Raw genomic sequence first — 17,727 nt, 5'->3', positions numbered from 1 at the left:
TTTAACTAGACTAGAAATCATATACATTCGGTTGCTTCAACACAAGTATTATTCTTATGAATTTTAATATTTTATATATCATTCCATATATGTATATAATAAATATTACAGAGTTTTAATTAACATTTTTTAATCATTGACAAATAAAAAACTAGATTTTTTTTAAAGCTATACTCATTTATTTACTGATACTTTCTTAATATTCGCAATTCTGTATTCACATTTCTGTTTGCTATCTGTTTTAATCATGCCTACATAGCATACAACTGTACGTCTAATTAGTGTTTTTATCGTGTTTGTTTTTTCTACCGCCAGAGGACCTTTCGACATTTTTTGTTCGAGTGGAATGTACTCTGCTACAAGGGATAACAATTCCTCCACTACAAGTTGAACAATAAATTGCGGTCATTGCATCCCAAAGTTTCTCTTTTGCAAGGTAAATTGTACTCTTTTCTATCAGGTAATTTCTATAACTCTACTTTTTCTACCCATTTATAACCAATAAGCTATAGACGTTTAAAGGATAAAAAAATCATTGTGTACACTACTTGTTAGCATATCAAAATAATATTTGCAATAAGAATATAAAAATAAAGATGAAAGAGGGATTTGTTTGACGAATTTATTCGATTGAAAACTATATGCACTGACTGTGAAAGACAGAAGAGCATATCTAATCGGATGTGCTCAACATTTTGATTGTCTAGTAGTAGAAAAGGGGCAGAACAGAGGGAGGAGAATGCATACATATACGACAAAATCAGCTGCATGAAGTATTTAGATATATAAACCATACCATTTACTATGTATAAACTAGACTTTAAAGTAAAGAGAGACAAAGAAAGGAATGGTGAATTGTAGAAAAGAAGGGATGACTATAGTGGGTGTACTTACACACAGAGAATATAGAGAATGGAATAGATACAAATAGCAAATGTAGATGTGTTGCTGCATTCAAACACCACATGCCTCGATTGCGTGGGTAGAGTGAAATCTACAGGATGTTTCACGCAGTCTAGACCGCTCAATAACCCACGATTCCAGCAGCACCTACATCACGACATTTACGAGACTTACAGCTCTCTGCATATAAACAATTGTATTGTTACCACTAAAAACAACCTTTTCGAATCATTTAATCTGCTTAAATCCTTAACTAATCATATTGTAAAATATATTTTTGATTTGGATCATTGAGGTGTAGTTGAGAATATCAACTGGTAGATAAATTAAGTATCAATTCATAAAAAAATATTTAATTTTCAGAGAGATAGGGAAAAAATTAATATTCGTTCTATCAAATTTTACTAAATTTCGACAGAAACTCGTAGACGATTAATTTTTTGTCCTGAACAGAATTAAAATTTAAGAAGATTATTTTTTTTGGTAGAGGATATTTTTAGATTTCGAATAAAATAAAGAAAATGCTAAGCCTCCAATAAAATGATTAGAAATATATATTTTTTATTCTCAATTTCAAACTTTCGAAGCGTAACTAGCAGGAATTTAAACATGATTCAAAAATAATATTTAATAATACCTAATTATATCATACTTCTCCAGATCCTTCATGCTCTTTAAAGAGTCTTCCGTTTGTACTTCTCAGGAGAAAGTCTATTGATGAAACCAAGAATCGAACCTGGATCCTCTAGTTATACACTAGAATGGTTGCCTTGAAGCTGCGATTTTTTTTAAAAGACAGAATTTTGTGGCTTATTATAATGTACTTTCAGAGTGAAATAAACTCTTTAATGATATTGGTTCAAAATAAAGTATATGTTAGATCAAAATTTTGCGTATCAATATCTCGACAACTAGACAAGATAACAAAAAATTTTCACTTTCCCATGATGATGATGATGATTGTTATTATTATTTTCTAATTAATCTGCGTATTTGAAATATTTATGGCCTTGATATGGCTTATACAATTATTAGGTCATCGAAATAATTCAAAATAAAAGAGAGGAAAATTGAAAATAGTATTATTCTATCAAAAAGAACAAAAATTTATTTTTGTTTGCATCATAAAAGGAAATCAAACAATATTTGAACCAACTTCAATTAAAGATAACTGAGAATTTTCAGAGCGATTTACAAAATTTTTCCTTAAAAGCAATTCAGCAATAAAAATTGGAAAGTGATCGACCTGTAGCAAAATCCAATAAACACAGACTGGTATGTGGGCAAATGTGTAGGGTTTCAGGCTATAAAGAATGACTACAGCCGTTTGCAAGCCTGTTGTATAACTCTAGGCATCGTACACAACTCTTTTTAAACGAATTTCGTGTTCTGGTATTGATAAAAAAAAATTTTAACTTTTTTTTCTTCTTTTCTCCTTTTTCCTTTATATTTCACTTGATTTTATTCGTTTATTATCATACTACTAGCAACATATGAGCAACTTTGAGTCAGAAATAAATTAAATTTTGCTCAAATACTCCATAGTTATCAGGAAGACTCTTCTCAAGCACACAGGCTATTAACCTTAACTAGAAATTAGATAGTTTCTGAGGGTGTCTAAAGTATTGAAATAGCCATGTACCAACAGCTCGTTTGCATTTACTGATGAAACATCCATCCGGTGTATGTTTTGAGTAAGTCATAATGACAAGACTAGTTACAGAGAAGTTTAAATCGAATCTGGCTAAACTAAAGAAAAGTTTCATAACTTCTACAGAAGTAATTGGGAATTTTTTTCTCTCATGTTGAAATGCGATTATAAAAGAGAATTATAAGCATTTTTAGTTTTTTAAAAGTCTGGAAAACTTATTTCTTTAGCAGTTAAAACTTACTCTGTGCACAGATAATATGTTTAAACTAAAGAAAACTTAATTATTCTTTAATAAAATGAGTTTAAAAATTATTTAAAAATGAAAAATAATTATTTTATGATTTGGAAATAAAATACGTGTTGTTGATTCTAAAAAACATGGATCTCAATTATTCAACACGAACTGAATGAGAATAAAATTTTTTAATTTAATATTAAAAATGAAATTTTGTAATAAATTATATTATAACCATCTACTCGTTCAATAGTAAACAAAGTAGCTCATTTAATAACAGTAATTGCTTCTAGACTATGGTTGGTTTAAAATGTAAACAAAAAAGTCAAGAGAGAAAGTAGCAAAAAAGAAAGAGAGATTAAATTGAATTATTATGATGAAAATCTACTCTTTATACAGAGCTACGAACACTCAGTATTCTTTTTTAAAATTCATTAGCAAATGAAGTTTATTGTTTTTTTCTTTTTCTTTCCAGTCTACCATCAATCCTTCATCAGCTGTCATAAATTTAGTCTTTATCTCAATTGTATTTTCTCGTCTTCATTAAAAAAATTTTTTTCCCACATTTTATAATAAGTTGGAAAAGCCCAACGAAGGAAATCTTACAAAAACCACAAATTAGATCGAAATAATTAAAAATTTAATAAGATTGTGCAATAAAAGATAATTCTATTTAGGGGCTTTAATTTATGTTATAATCATTCAATATGATTAAATCATCTTGTAATTTTATTGACTTCTTGTTCAAGTATCTGGAAATATAGCCGGGTAAATTGTGTATATAAATTCCTTCAGATATACTGGCGACCTAATAAACTCGATACTCATGATACGAAGTTACTTAGGGAAACTTGAACTTCCTAAGTGGAATAAGCAGCATATGAGAGAACTTTTAGTAACTATACTCACTAACTTTTCACGACAAAATTATTAGTATTGTTCTTTTGTGATTCAAAAATATTATAATAAATTTATCACATTACCTTGACAATTAAATTATGCATATTCAGTTTGGAATATTTGTTTTAGAATCACTGCTTCATTGGAGATCAACTTGATCAAGAGTAAAGGATCCTATTTCTTTGGAGATAAGTTTTTTATAGGAACATTGATGTTGATGTTCAATTTTTAGAAAGAAAAATAAATTCATATGAAACACTTTCCCCTTATTGGTGATACAGAAGCCAGGAACATGAGAAAAAGGAATCGTTGTTGGTTTTATGTTATGTTATGATGAAGTGTAGCTGTTATTTAAAATGTAGTTAATACAAAGGTGACATGATGTAATAAAATAGAAGGAGAATGTGTCTACTGGAGAGAATAGCACTAATTAAATTAAATATAAAACAGAAAATTGTATGTAACACATAATTATAGTTGTGAATAACAATGTAGAGGAAAATTGTTTTTGACATCTGGTAAACATGTTGCAACTTTACTCACTTAGTTAATTCATGTTAAAAGTTTAATCTCGAAGCGCAGATTTTAAGGTGGAATAATTATTATATTTTGAAATTTCATCATAATTTGTTATCATAAAATTATTTTATTTAATTATTTTAAATAACATTCTGAAAATATTTAATAAAATAAATATTTTGTTCAAAAACGTATAAATTCGATTTGAATGTGTATAAATATCAGTACTTATTTACAAAATTTATTAATAAACTACTCTACAACATTAATACATTCAAATTATGCTAACATTAATATTCTTACGCTTTTACTCCGAAACTTAAAGCTATTATTTTACTTATTTTTCTCAAGCATGATAATATATTTTACAAAGAACTACTTTTGTATTTTAATTTCATTTTCTTCATTCATTTGAAATTTTTTAACTCATATGAAATGATAAAAATCATAATAATATTAATGAAATTCAAATATTTGATTACACATAAAAATAATTTGTTTGATACTCTGAGAAAAAAATTTGTCATATGGAAATGTATTTATTTTTTTTATTAATCAAATAAATTTTAAATATTTGCAATAAAATATTTCATTCAATTAAATAATATTTTGCTTGGAAAATTTAATCACTTATTTCAATACTATGATAAGTTTAAATAGAAACTATATTCGACTAATTATTGGAGAGAATTTTCATTTTTTTCAGATACTATAGGTCTTAATAAATAACGATTAATTCCAATAAATTGTTGTATTCAATCGATTAATTCTTCTTTCATGTTAAAAAAGACCGTGTTTGAAAGTAATAAATATGCTGGATTCAATGAACAGAGTGCAATGAACTAATACTCTAGAGTATTTTATTCAAAATAATTCAAATGCAACAAAAAAGTTGTTAGACAATAAAATATTTCATTGCGACTATTAAAAATTTCGATTTTAAAGATTAAAAAAAACCTTTCTTGTTCACAGGAAATTTTTTTTAACTGACTTTAATGCAAGCTTCTGTTAATAATTTAATAATAAAAACGTTTAATAAAAAAAATTTCGAGTATTCCATTGAACTGTAATCATGAATTGACTGGAAATTCTCGAATTTTTTCCACAAAATGAAAAAAACAAGACATTTTCCTATCGTCCAATAATGCTAATTTTTTGTCCGATTTAAAATATCATTTCTCGTGACTTTACAAATGGTTTGTCTTGATGATTATATTTATTGATAAAAGAAAGCAAAAATAAAAAATATATTTATATTCATATATCAATATCGATTGAGTTCTATATCCAGTCAATAAGAGTGGAATAATACTTTTAATAAAAATTTAAACTTTCAATCAACTGTCAAGATCAGTTGAAGCGAATAAAAGAAAAAAAAAGATTTATATCCAAGAATAATGATTTTTATTGGAAGGAAAAATTTTAGAAAGCACAAATATAGTTAATGAATGTTGTCTGAGTACTTAATTTTTTCTATTTCAATATACTAGAAAAAAAATTTAACACATAAAAACAATACCACTGTCTCTTTTGTTACTATCCCACGACAAATAGTGATGTAAAGATCTAAAGAATACGTATAAAGGAGGGAATGAAGAGAGGGACATGGTATTATTCTCAGGAGACCAGAGAAACGAGTAGAGCCAAGATTACGTCAAGCAAAAAAAAATCAGAGTAAAAAAATAAAAAATAACGGAAATGAAGAAAAAGCACGCAAAATACTTGGATAAAGGCAAATAAAACTTCCAAAATAATACCAATTTTTCGGCCTCAGAATTTGTTGTTTATCAGAAATATTTATTCATCCGTGAACAGTAAAATCGCCGTAAAAATGGAAAATTATGGCAATAGTTGGTTGAGTCCTTTGGCTCAACTATTGTGTTGTCTAACGATCTGTGAGAAACAGTCTCAGCCTGCAATAAATCATCTGTTCGTACAATAACAAAATAAATCCTATTTCTTTTTATACACCAAAGTTTAAACTTCCTTCTTGACATCAACTCCATTCAATAGAAAATTATTAAACAGAAAAAATTATTTCAGCAAAAGATTTCATTCAATTTCAAATTTAATAAAGCTTCCTTGGCAACATAATAATAGAAAAGGGAAACAAGACATCACAATATAAAGCTCGATTAAAGAAATACCAAGATCTCAAGAATTTCTAAAGAAAAAATTAATCTCAAAGAATTATTTCATTCAAACTCACTGATGCTTGCCTGACAGAATATGTAATCAAATTTAAATAAAAAATTCTCTTTTTTTTTTTTAAATATCATTGTTCGATAATTCATTCAACTTTATAACAAAAAATGAAAAGCATACTCCTGCTTTAGTATTTAATATTACTTCAATACTTCTACTTCTATTAATTATAAAATTTGCTGAAATGAATAAAATAATTTCATTAATTTCTTTATCTTCTACAGTGTTTTTGTATATAATAAAGCCACTTTAAAAGGAATAATAATTTTCTCATCCATAGTTCAACATTGAATCAGAGTATTATTTTTATTAACAAACTATGAATTAAAATTTATTTTAAGACATGAACATTAAGTAATATTATATTGATTTGTATTACGTTTAACAATGCTTCAAATGTAATTTAGTATTTAAAGAAATATAAAATGTTGTTAGATACATTGTTCGCAAAAATATTCTATTACAAACTAAAAGAAAATTTTTTAAAAAATTATTAATTTTATATTAACCAATCAAAATTAATTATTCAATTAATTAACCACCGACACGGTGGCCTAATGGGTACAGCGTCAGCCTGACGCGCCATGGGTAGCGGGTTCGATTCCCGGCCGGGACAAAATCATTTATATGGTTTTTCTCGGGCCACCGTGAGAGGGTCTCTTCGGAGAGCCGATTGTATCGACACAGGTTTTCTGCAGTTTCCCTGTGTCCTCGTGCAAATGCGATACAATGGTTAGGGCGTAAGTCGGCTGCAGACGCAATCCGATAGACTATGTGGGTAATAGTTTATTGGGTAGGTAGGAAGTGGTGAGCCTGTAGAGGGGGGAGGGGGGATTTAGAGAGAGTGCGCGTAGGATCCCGATCGTAGGGATAAGGAGGAAGTATTGTAAAACACCTGGTAAAGCCAGGTATACAATTAAAATAAATGATCAATATATAATTATTCAATTAAAAAGGTAATAGAAGGGATGTTGCTATCTGCTGGCAACAACCGAAAATGTCCTTTAAGTGACACTTTAGTTCCGACAATCAAAATATTGAGACGTGGTAAATTGTTTACAATAAAAGTTCTTTTGAATAATTAATTGTGATCATTATTTAATTAAAGAAATACAAATTAGATTTAAATATTAAAATTAAGTCTTAATATTTATCTTTATTTAATTTTTCTAAAGAAAGTGCAATCTCATATTTATATTAATATTTGTAGTATTTCAAAATTATAATTTGATCATTAATTTAATAAATTAATAAATATCCCTATCAATTCTATCCCATTTATTAATTTATTTAAACGAAAAGAATATTTGATTATTATTTTTAAATCTTAATGCAACAACCTCTTACTCCATGCCAACTATTGCACTAGGTGTAGGCTAAAAAGCAGTGATCTTTAAGATGCCCTTTTAATAAATTATGACATCACATATGTATCACATTCTTATTATTTGCAAAGAAACAATAGCACAAAACAGAAAACTTCTTTGGAACCCTATATTATCTAACTCATAGTCTAGGTAAGTAGCTAGAGAATTTTAATTATCAAAGAAATGATTATTATGTAGGTTTCTCGTATTGAAATTCTTCTTGAGCTTTCTGATGATCTAGATGTCATTGAGCCAATCAGCAGTATGTAGTTTGTGCTTAGCTATCTCATGATACCCCTGATCATTTCTATACCTAGATCTTTAGAGATGATAACGCTAGGATCAAAGTTCACAACATTAATTATAAAAATAAATTAATTATGTTAATTAGTAGCTAGACATAAGTCTTCTATTTGATTCACATCAAAAGGGTCATAAAGTATTTTCCTGAATAGAAGATTTGTATTGGTTTAGCTGAATATACTTCACTTATTATCTTATATCTTGAAACAATAAAGTCTATGAATTGTTTATTTAGAATTGAATTATCCTATCCTTTGACAGCATGAATTTAGTTCTAATAATGATTCAGCTTAAATATAATTCAAATTCTCTAAAGGTTGATTGTCTAATGCAATATTAAAAGTGAATCTGAGCAAACGGAATAAAAAATCCTTGCTAGCAGGGACTCTTGAATACTTTGGAAATTAAAATATTTAAAAAGGTCAAAGTTAGAAGTCTGAATAAAAGTTCATCTTGACAAATATTTATGCTAGAATATCATATAAAAAAAGATATTAAAGCATCAGCTGATGAGGGCAATGACCGGATTGAAACAACTGGGTCAAGTACATTGACCCAAAAGAGATGAAATAAAAAACGAATATGGTCAAATCATTCCCTAGCTAAACATTCAATTTATTGAAGTGGAGAACCAATGAAGCAGATAAAAGGAAAATATAACAATTAATATACTTTTTTTTCATGAAAGATCAATTAAATTTAATATTATGTTAAATCTATTTGATAGTTTTTAAAATAAATAAACACTTTTGTTCCAATTTCTATTAAAGGTTGTATCTTCACTTTCCATTCGACATTTCATCCTACTTTTTTTTCTATAAATAAATATGTATGTAAAGCAATTTTGATGTATCTTTAGTTGTACCTTTATAATATATTTATTCAGAGGACAAAGGGATGAGAAAAGCAGAGACAGGAGAATATCAGGTAGCGCAATCACAAGCTCGTTTTGCTTTCGCAAGCTTGGTCTTGTAGTTGGCTGGTTTGCGTCGACCAACTCGCTTCTTCCTGTTTCTCAGTTGAATGGCTTCAGAGTTTGATGATGACAACACCATGTTATATAGAACTTTACCTTACAGAGAACTGGCGAGTCGTCAGACATGAAAATCTATATGTACATATTTTGTATACCTATACACATAACACAAAAACTTTTTAATGGTTCTTCAGAGTGTACTCAAATAACCAGATAAAACAAAAAAATCTCCAGAATAATACGAATGCAGATAAAGGCAAAGACTAACAGAGAGCTTTAAATAAGCACGAATGTGTCAATTAGGTTCTTGTGAAACGAGTGCAAAAAACTCAACAGCAACTATAACATTCAATTCGTGTTTCCAATAGTTCGTTAAGCCAGGAAATTCGAATTATATATCAGGACCATTAGAAGCAGACTGTGTCAATGTAGTTTACATGTTAACAAAAAAAAAGTCTAAATGTCTACAATTTTTTGCCCAACTGTTTTTTCAATTTTGTCAATAATTTGATCTTTTTCATTTTAAATAGTTACAAAAAAAAGAAGAAGAAATCTTTACAACAAGTGAACAAAAAATTATTCTGAAATACTTTTTAGCTCTTTTGATGAAGAGATAAAGTTTCGACTTCATCTTCGTCCTTTAAAGAAAATGATAGAGGAAGAAAATGGGATTGGAAGAAAGGGGAAGATAAAAGATAAAGATGAAATATGCTTGCGCCAGTGTAGTAAAGTGACTGCAGCCACGAGTTATTCAACCCAACGTTGAGATCACTAGGATGTTCTTTGACCTGTGAGAAGTCGATAAAATGACCGACGAGCATCTCAAGTTTACTGGCTTACACCTGAGAGCATGCAATGAGTTTCACTACCTTCTGGGCGCTATAATCTAGAGCAAAAGGTCTATTTTCCAAGACAAAGAGAAAAGGGTCGACCTAAATCGTCATCAAAGTCTGAAGCTGATAAACATCAACCAATAAACAAGCCTTAAGTAATAGAATATCTCAATAAATTACCTTTTATTAATTTGACCTGACAATTAAATAACTTTTAATTAAAGAAGAAGAGTCTAAATGACAAGTCAATTGCTTATTTATTCATTCACTACCCAACCAATAAGATAATACTACCATCTAATTGCTGTTCTAAAATGCTGAGTTTTCAAACTGAAAGGTCTCCCAACTTCTCTATATCAATTAGAATTGCAATGTCAGTAAACTTGCTGCTAAAATAGATCATTTAAAGAGGGACCTGTAAGTCTAGAAATTATCAATAGCTCAAGTTTTGAGGTAGATAAATAACCAGGAGATTGAAGCAAGAGAAGAGTGACTGAGGCCACGAACATGCCGGTGCTAGTTACTGCAATTGGAAGCCAAACTCGAGGGCGGTGGTCCGTGAAAGCCACAGGAAACTTAATTACCCGAGGTCGCCGGATACAGGGGGAGAAAACGATTATTCGTCCAAGTCCTCTCTCGATCCTATCCTTCTGCTATGGGTAATTGCACTACTCACTTGTTTTCCCCAATCACTTTTACCTCGTAAAACTTCTAAATCCTAGCCTGTAATGGCCAAAACTATCTACGTTACTTTCATCGTGTCACAAAGTTGTTCGAAAAAATAACCAAATTGTCAAAAGTTTTCTGGATTAAGTAATCTCTATCGATAAACTAGTGTAACGAAGCTGTCATGTGGCTAGAAAATATCTTCTAGATAAAATATTATTGGATAAATCTAACTAATGAAGAAAGACAACTCTCCAACATTCGACACCTGGATTAACGAGCTAAAATATCCCTTCGTTATCGTCCACATTAGCCCACACCAATGATTGAAGCAATCTGACTCTGTAATTTTATCTCTCTACTTTTTTACGCTGTGGCAAAGAATTTATTTCCTACAAAAAAAAAAATACGTTGACGTGTTCTCTTCTGAAGTTATAGTTAACGTTAGGGGGAAAGGATTTTATGCGCTTTAATGGTACTCTAGAGACGAAGAGAGCTTTTTAATTGGCTTCTCAAAAGACGAACCGTGTGCGATCTTTTTTTGTATCATCTTATCTTTCCCTTTAACGTTTCATTTTTTTCACTTTGCGGTTCGAGTCTCCTTATATTTTTTCTTTCAATATTAAGCACGAAAAATTACCTGAGGCTTCTTCTAAATAACTCAAAGATTTAGAAAAAATCCCTTTTTATTATAAACACCTAATATTATTGTTGATTTTAATTATACCTGAAGTATTTGTTATCAAAGTAACACCGAATCCCTAGAGATAAACTTAAATTAGCTTTGCTGATGCTTAATCACTGGACCAAACTTGGATCAAGCTTGGTATCTTGAGCATCGACATTCAAAATTTGACCATGGCTTGGTTCATTGTCAAGTTCAGTATTGAACAAGCAGATCACTTGATTGTCCTCTACATTAAATCGTTAATAGAAAAAATGAACAAGTTCGTACTGGCCTAATATTAATAAACTAGAAACAGTTATCATTATAAATGCACAAATGTGAACAATAGCAGAATATATTATTCCAGTTCCTTATTTATGATGATTAATTAAATTCAGAATCAACTGCTCTAATCAAGTTGAGGATAATCCAATTAAACCAATGAGGAATAGGAATGTTGCTCCGTCACTTCTGGTCCAAGCACGACACTCTCACTTTCTTGGTATCCTGCATCTCACCAGAATGAAGTCCTGTGCCATTCCACATTCAATACCACTGGGACAAAATTATTGGCTTTTTAAAGTGCAACTATTGAGTCCAAATCTCCTCATCGGTACGTGAATGGCTACGGCGTTGAATATTGGTTTTTTCAACGTCTTTTGGGACTATCCAGCCACAATTGAATAATCAAAATAGCCAGTCAACCATCCTTACTTCTAAATCATCAAAGCGTGATAATTGACAATCGTTTACATCAATTATTGTGTAAAAGAAAATCAGTTTTTTTTTAGAATATCATATAAATTTCTATAATTCTCATGTTCATTATCTATAATAAATGAAATCAATCTTTATCTGACTATATTTATTATTAATTGTTATTCATATTGTTTATACTTTATGGATACATTACAACTGATAAGTCATGTAACTCAAGTTGATGAAAATTAATTCAACAAAGTTCAAACAAATAAAAACATGAAATAAGTTAATTAGAGCTATGGTCATAGTTTCAAAGTTGATATATAATTTGAATGAAAATGATTGGATATGAGAAGGGTTGTGTGATTGATGCCTTCCATGTCTCAATGTTAAAACGTTGCTATTGGTGTCAGGTACACTGAGAAAGTTTCTACAGGTGCTAGTCGCAAAAGCGTTCGTTAGATACTGGGTAGATAGAATTGAGAGGTAATTAGTCTATGAAAGATCAAGTAGTCAGTTCAAGTTGAAGTTTCAAAAGCAGAGAAAGACTGAAATAAAATCAGTATAAAAGAGTGAATAACAGCTTGAAGAAAAAGAATACAATTTTACCAGCTGGGAAAAATTAAGACGGTAAACCAACACTGAATCATGGCCGTTAGATTGGATTAAGTTCAACTGAAAATCAGAAGGGAATCTCTGTTCATCCTTAAGATAGTAATTCCAGTTGATTCCACCATTAAATATTATGTGAGTGGATAAATCTGTAGAGAAAGAAAACTGATGGAAATTAAAAATTTATAACTATTTTAAACCTGAATCAATTTTGTTGGTTCACATTTTGTTGATGAATTGGCTATAGTTAATGATTTTAAATTGTTGATAAATATGAAATGAAATTTGAGATAATGAATGGCTTTGTGACAAATTATTAGCCAGTTATGATCAATAAAATGTACAATTAATTAGAAATTTATTATTAATATAAATTAACTCAAAGCAGTAAATAAATTATTATTATTAATCAACCAATTGTCTATGAAATAATGAATAGGAAAAAAAATATGGTAAAGAAAAAAATGTTTTATAAAAACAAACTATTAAAAATCATCCTAAATAATAGAAAGTGAGAGAACAGTTTTCAATTTCAATATTTTCATGAGATTCTTTCTCCATCAACCCTTCAAATATACCTTAAATTGAATTTTTTTATTCCTATCCAGTTTTCTATGGGTGTTAATAAGTTAAATAGATTTGAAATGGAATAAAAAATAATATTATAAAAAAACTTCTGCTCTGATTTTGATTTATTTTAAATTAATTTTTTCCCTTAATTGAATTTAGAAAAAAAGTAATTGTTTCGAATTCAATCAAACGTGCAAACAATCAATACCAAAGCGTTACATTCATTGACGTACCAAGATGATTTGGAGTCTGAGAAAAACGATAGATTCTTTATACCAAGTCTCGACTGTAGAAAATAATGGAGAAAAAAAGTAGCAAAGAATATATTGTTGAAATACCAATTTGATTCACGTCGTTACGTTTCCACCAAAATGTCGATAGAATTTTCGAGCTTTCGGCGAGCAAAGTCGACAAGCGTAGCTCAAAGTACAAGTTACAAGCATCTATATGTGGTACATGTTGTACCTAGTACATGCATGTAGGTATACATAGTGAAACTGTCGTTCACTCGCCGCAAATGTATTCTTTGTGTGTACAAATGCCACATCTATGTGCTGAACAGCATAGTAAAGCAAAAGTATCAGTATATTCCTCCTCTTTCTCACCGAATATCGATTCAGCTTCTGCATGCGCGCCAAGTCTAGACTCTAGACCAGGAGGCTTGGAGAGGTCGAGACCGAATAAACCCAAGCCGACGACGCGGCCAACCGTAAGCGTGAAAAGCCGCACCCCGCTAGTCTGATGCGAAACGGCTGTGACTATTGCGATGCATTCAAGCCAACGAATCTGTAACACATTCGTTAACTCGAATGCCCAGTATTCGCTCATAGTATCCACAAAGTTTGCATCGTAGTGTCATTTGTGGCCAACTCTCCACTGAACTTAAGTTATTTCCACCAAAAAAGCTATTAAATCTCATTCCAAATATCTATTTATGCCGAATATCCAAATAACTTTTTATTATTAATAACATAACTGAAGTTCAGTTGGCACTGCTAGCAAAAAAAAGACTATTATATACATTCCATCTTAATTAATTCATTTCCAGCAGAATTTCATTGATTCAAAATGGGAGAAAATTGTTTTGACATGTTTAAATTTTTTAATAGGATCAATCATGACTATTAGTTATGATATAAAGCAGATTTGAATAAATGGACCTTGGAGAGTCTCCTAGACCTAGTAAAACTATCTAAATAAAATGTTATTTAGAGGTTCCTCAGTTAATTCAGGTCTTGTATACTTACAAGAGAGAAGTCATCAAGAAAAGATGATGAACTAAACTTAGGCCAAGGCTAGGCAAGCTTTGACTTTTTTGGAGTAAAGAGAGAAAGATTTATGGAAATTTAGCCTTGGCTTAGTGTTCACATTCTCACTCTTACAATAACCGTAGCTACCTGGCGAGTAGTTGGAGTAACAAAAGTAAGCGTTGTCCAGCGCTGACTTGAACTACTTAATCTAAAGCTGACTAAAGTGACCAATCCTATAAGGAGATGAGATTTGCCGATTACTGATCCAATAATGGACCAACATTTTCAAGATTTATCTAATGTTCGATCAGGAATGAGTCACTTTTGCTTCAAAATCAAAGTTCTAAATGTAAATCAGAAAGTCTTTTGGACCTTGATCTATGCTTGGATTTGAATAAAGATTATCTATACTTAACATAAGTAATGTTTAAAAAAAAAAATAAAAGCACGTAATGAAAAAACAACTGTTACTTACGACGTCAATGAGTTGAGACAGACGTAGTCCCATTTTAACAGTGAGGCGATCGCTGTTATTACCAACTGGCCGGATGAGTCGATTATAGTTGGACAGTAAGTCCTCATACAATCGCTTGGAATCAGGATTGGCAGTCGCAACTGGCAGCGACGCGATAAACAAAGACATAGCAAAAGCCATGGCCAACAATCCGCCCAGCCTGGACCACCATCCCCACCAGCCTTTCCCACCGTAGTCCGCCCAAGCATCTCTGACCATCGTACGCCGAGTCCACCCCTGGAAACATTAACCACAAAGATCCAGATCAAATATCATGACATTTATGTGCATTACTGTTACAGACATTTAGTATCATACAGGCAAACCACTAGAGATATCCTATTTCATCTATTATTATTCAACTGTTGGTTGAATTATATACTACATTGAAACTTGTTTCAAACCAGTACTCCTGATCAATATCTCTCAGAACATTAGTGTCAATTAATCGCCATGATTTCAAATTCAATGTCAGTGTAAACGTACGTTTCATCATTACTTTGTGTGATAACACTTTGTAGTCTAGGGTGGAAGTAAATAAGCTGTGACAAAGATTAGAGAATTGAATTTCTCAAACTGATTAGCAGAAGTAAGAACGCCAGATTGACAGGTATAACGGTGTTTGTATTTCTCTAACACTAACAACCGATCAGATCAACTTAGCAAGTTTACCTTCAAGCCTTGACCAAATTGAGATCATCCCTTTCAGAACCATGTATTTGCATCCTGAATGGTATTGACTTGCTTTTACACTAAACTCAGACATTCATCAAACCTCAAGAACTAATTCACTACAAGTTTATTTTAGACACATAGGCTTGTATATTTTTTATCATTTCAAATAAAGTTTGCTATATTAAATAGCTCTCTAATTAATACTTTGAACATAAGAGTTTTGACAACTCATTTAAATTACATGTCAATCTGGTTTACTGAAATGTTGTCAAAATTTAGGTGAAATAGTCATGAGTTTATTACCTCTTTCCAGCATTATGTTTCATATTAAGGCATAAGTAGTTTAATGAAACATAAAAGAGCATGATGAAGATAATCATAAAAGAACAGTAAAAAATTCCAATGTTGTAAACCAACTTAAAAAAAAGATTGCAAGAATGAAAACACAGGATAGAATGTTTAGTGGTAACATTCAGTTTACTTTAAAAATGGTATAGCTTTCGAGAGCACGTGGGGACAAAAATAAAATAATAATAAAAATAAAAGGAAATGAATATAATGAAATAAAGAAAAGGGCTGGAAAATTTTTCTGTCTCTATCAATGGGTATATTCATATCACGTAAGACTGATCTACTTTTTAAGTGGGAAAATACGTGAGCGTGAATTTTTTTATTGCATCTCCATGAAGTCTGCGGCGAGACTGTTAAAAGAAGAAAGGATGGTTTCTATGAGAAAGAGAAAACTGGAAAAAGCCCACGAGACTCTGGCAATCACCCAGCTACTCTTTTCTAACTACTACTCGTTTCTCTTTTTATTCTTTCTATTCTTCCTTTCTCGTCTCTTCTCACACTTTTTTCCCTAGCAGATTTATGAAGAAATGTCCGAAAAACCCATAAAGATTCTCATTTGTGAATTCACAATGTAGCTCTCAGACAACCAAGAAACCTAGTGAAAATTAATGTTGCTTTTCCATTCACCTTTAATAGCAAATGAAAAAAGCCATGAATTATCTCTGCTTGTAATTTTTTTTTTTTCAAAAATTTGCTGTAATTTAAATAAGTGTTTTGCGTTTAAAATTATGAAATGTTTATCTTGAGTTGTAAAAAGTTGACTTCATTTTTAGATTATTATCAAATGAATCAATTTATCATGACCCAACAATTCTTAACTGCTGCTCATTAGTCTGAACATCATAACAGACTATTTTAAATAAATCAATAATTTAAACTATTGTATATATGTGATCTAATTTTCTACATCATTGCCTACCCGGAATTGGCTCTGGAGATAAAGCTCAAAATATCGAGTTATATGATGTTGTCTCATTTTCATGAAATTGGTGGCAATTATCATGGAATGTAAACAAAATAACATTATTTTCTTTGATAATAATATAGTGAGTAAATAGTATATATATATTTGATTATCTAAAGGAAAATACTAAACAATAATCAGAATTGAATTCTGTTTATCTCTAGTCTCTTGTCGCATATGGAATGCGATTACGGGTTGAACAAGGGGATGAGCTAGTTTGAACCATGGAATCTAGGTGGACAGAATCATCGATCGGTTAGCAATCGCGATAAACTCAATGCAATGCATTCAAGTGTACTCTATATAGACAAAGCTAAAGCTCGATCTTGTTGCTAGCAGCTGACTTGGAGACTCTTTCTGACCAGTTGCTCAATAAACTCAACAAAATATCGGAATACTTATTCTGAATTCAACTTTCAAGGCACTTTATCGACTTTATTTAAAGCCACAAAAAAGAACTCTGTTAGAACGTTTGATGGAAAAAGTTGAATAAACTATTTAAAATGCATCCTTAGAAGATTTAAAGTCCATTTTGTCGTTGGAGAACAACTGAAAATTTACAAATTTACACTATCTTCACCTATCTCCACCACCTTTTAAAACCTTCTTCTCCAGTCTAATGAATTGTAAAATTATCCTATCGGTAACTATATATCAATTTTATCTTTGTTTGAACTTGGATCTACCATTGGCCAACTAACTGTGATCAGATAACATATTCTAATTGTTTTTTGTGTAATTTAATAATGTATTTAGCATTGGTTCAAGTTCAAACCAGGAATAGACCAGTCTTTATTTCTACCAGAATATTCTAATGACTATCATTATTGATATCAGAGAAATTATTGCTTCTGAACTGTTCTG

The 17,727-nt window shown here is 30.4% G+C and overlaps 1 protein-coding gene across 1 annotated transcript in view; it reads right to left on the bottom strand.

Annotated features, from left to right (window-relative positions):
- Positions 1 to 17,727, bottom strand: part of nAChRalpha1 (nicotinic acetylcholine receptor alpha1) — a 154,121-nt gene that overhangs the window by 74,502 nt on the left and 61,892 nt on the right. Inside the window, exon 2 of the mRNA XM_035079209.1 lies at positions 14,835 to 15,110. Within this exon, the coding sequence (XP_034935100.1) occupies positions 14,835 to 15,092 (258 nt within the window). The 5' untranslated portion in view covers positions 15,093 to 15,110. The remainder of the gene's footprint in view (positions 1 to 14,834; positions 15,111 to 17,727) is intronic.

Source organism: Chelonus insularis, unplaced genomic scaffold, assembly GCF_013357705.1.
Source record: "Chelonus insularis isolate UGA/USDA-ARS -01 unplaced genomic scaffold, ASM1335770v1 contig_23_pilon, whole genome shotgun sequence".
Lineage (NCBI taxonomy): Eukaryota > Metazoa > Arthropoda > Insecta > Hymenoptera > Braconidae > Chelonus > Chelonus insularis.
This window is presented reverse-complemented; position numbering and strand designations above follow the sequence as displayed.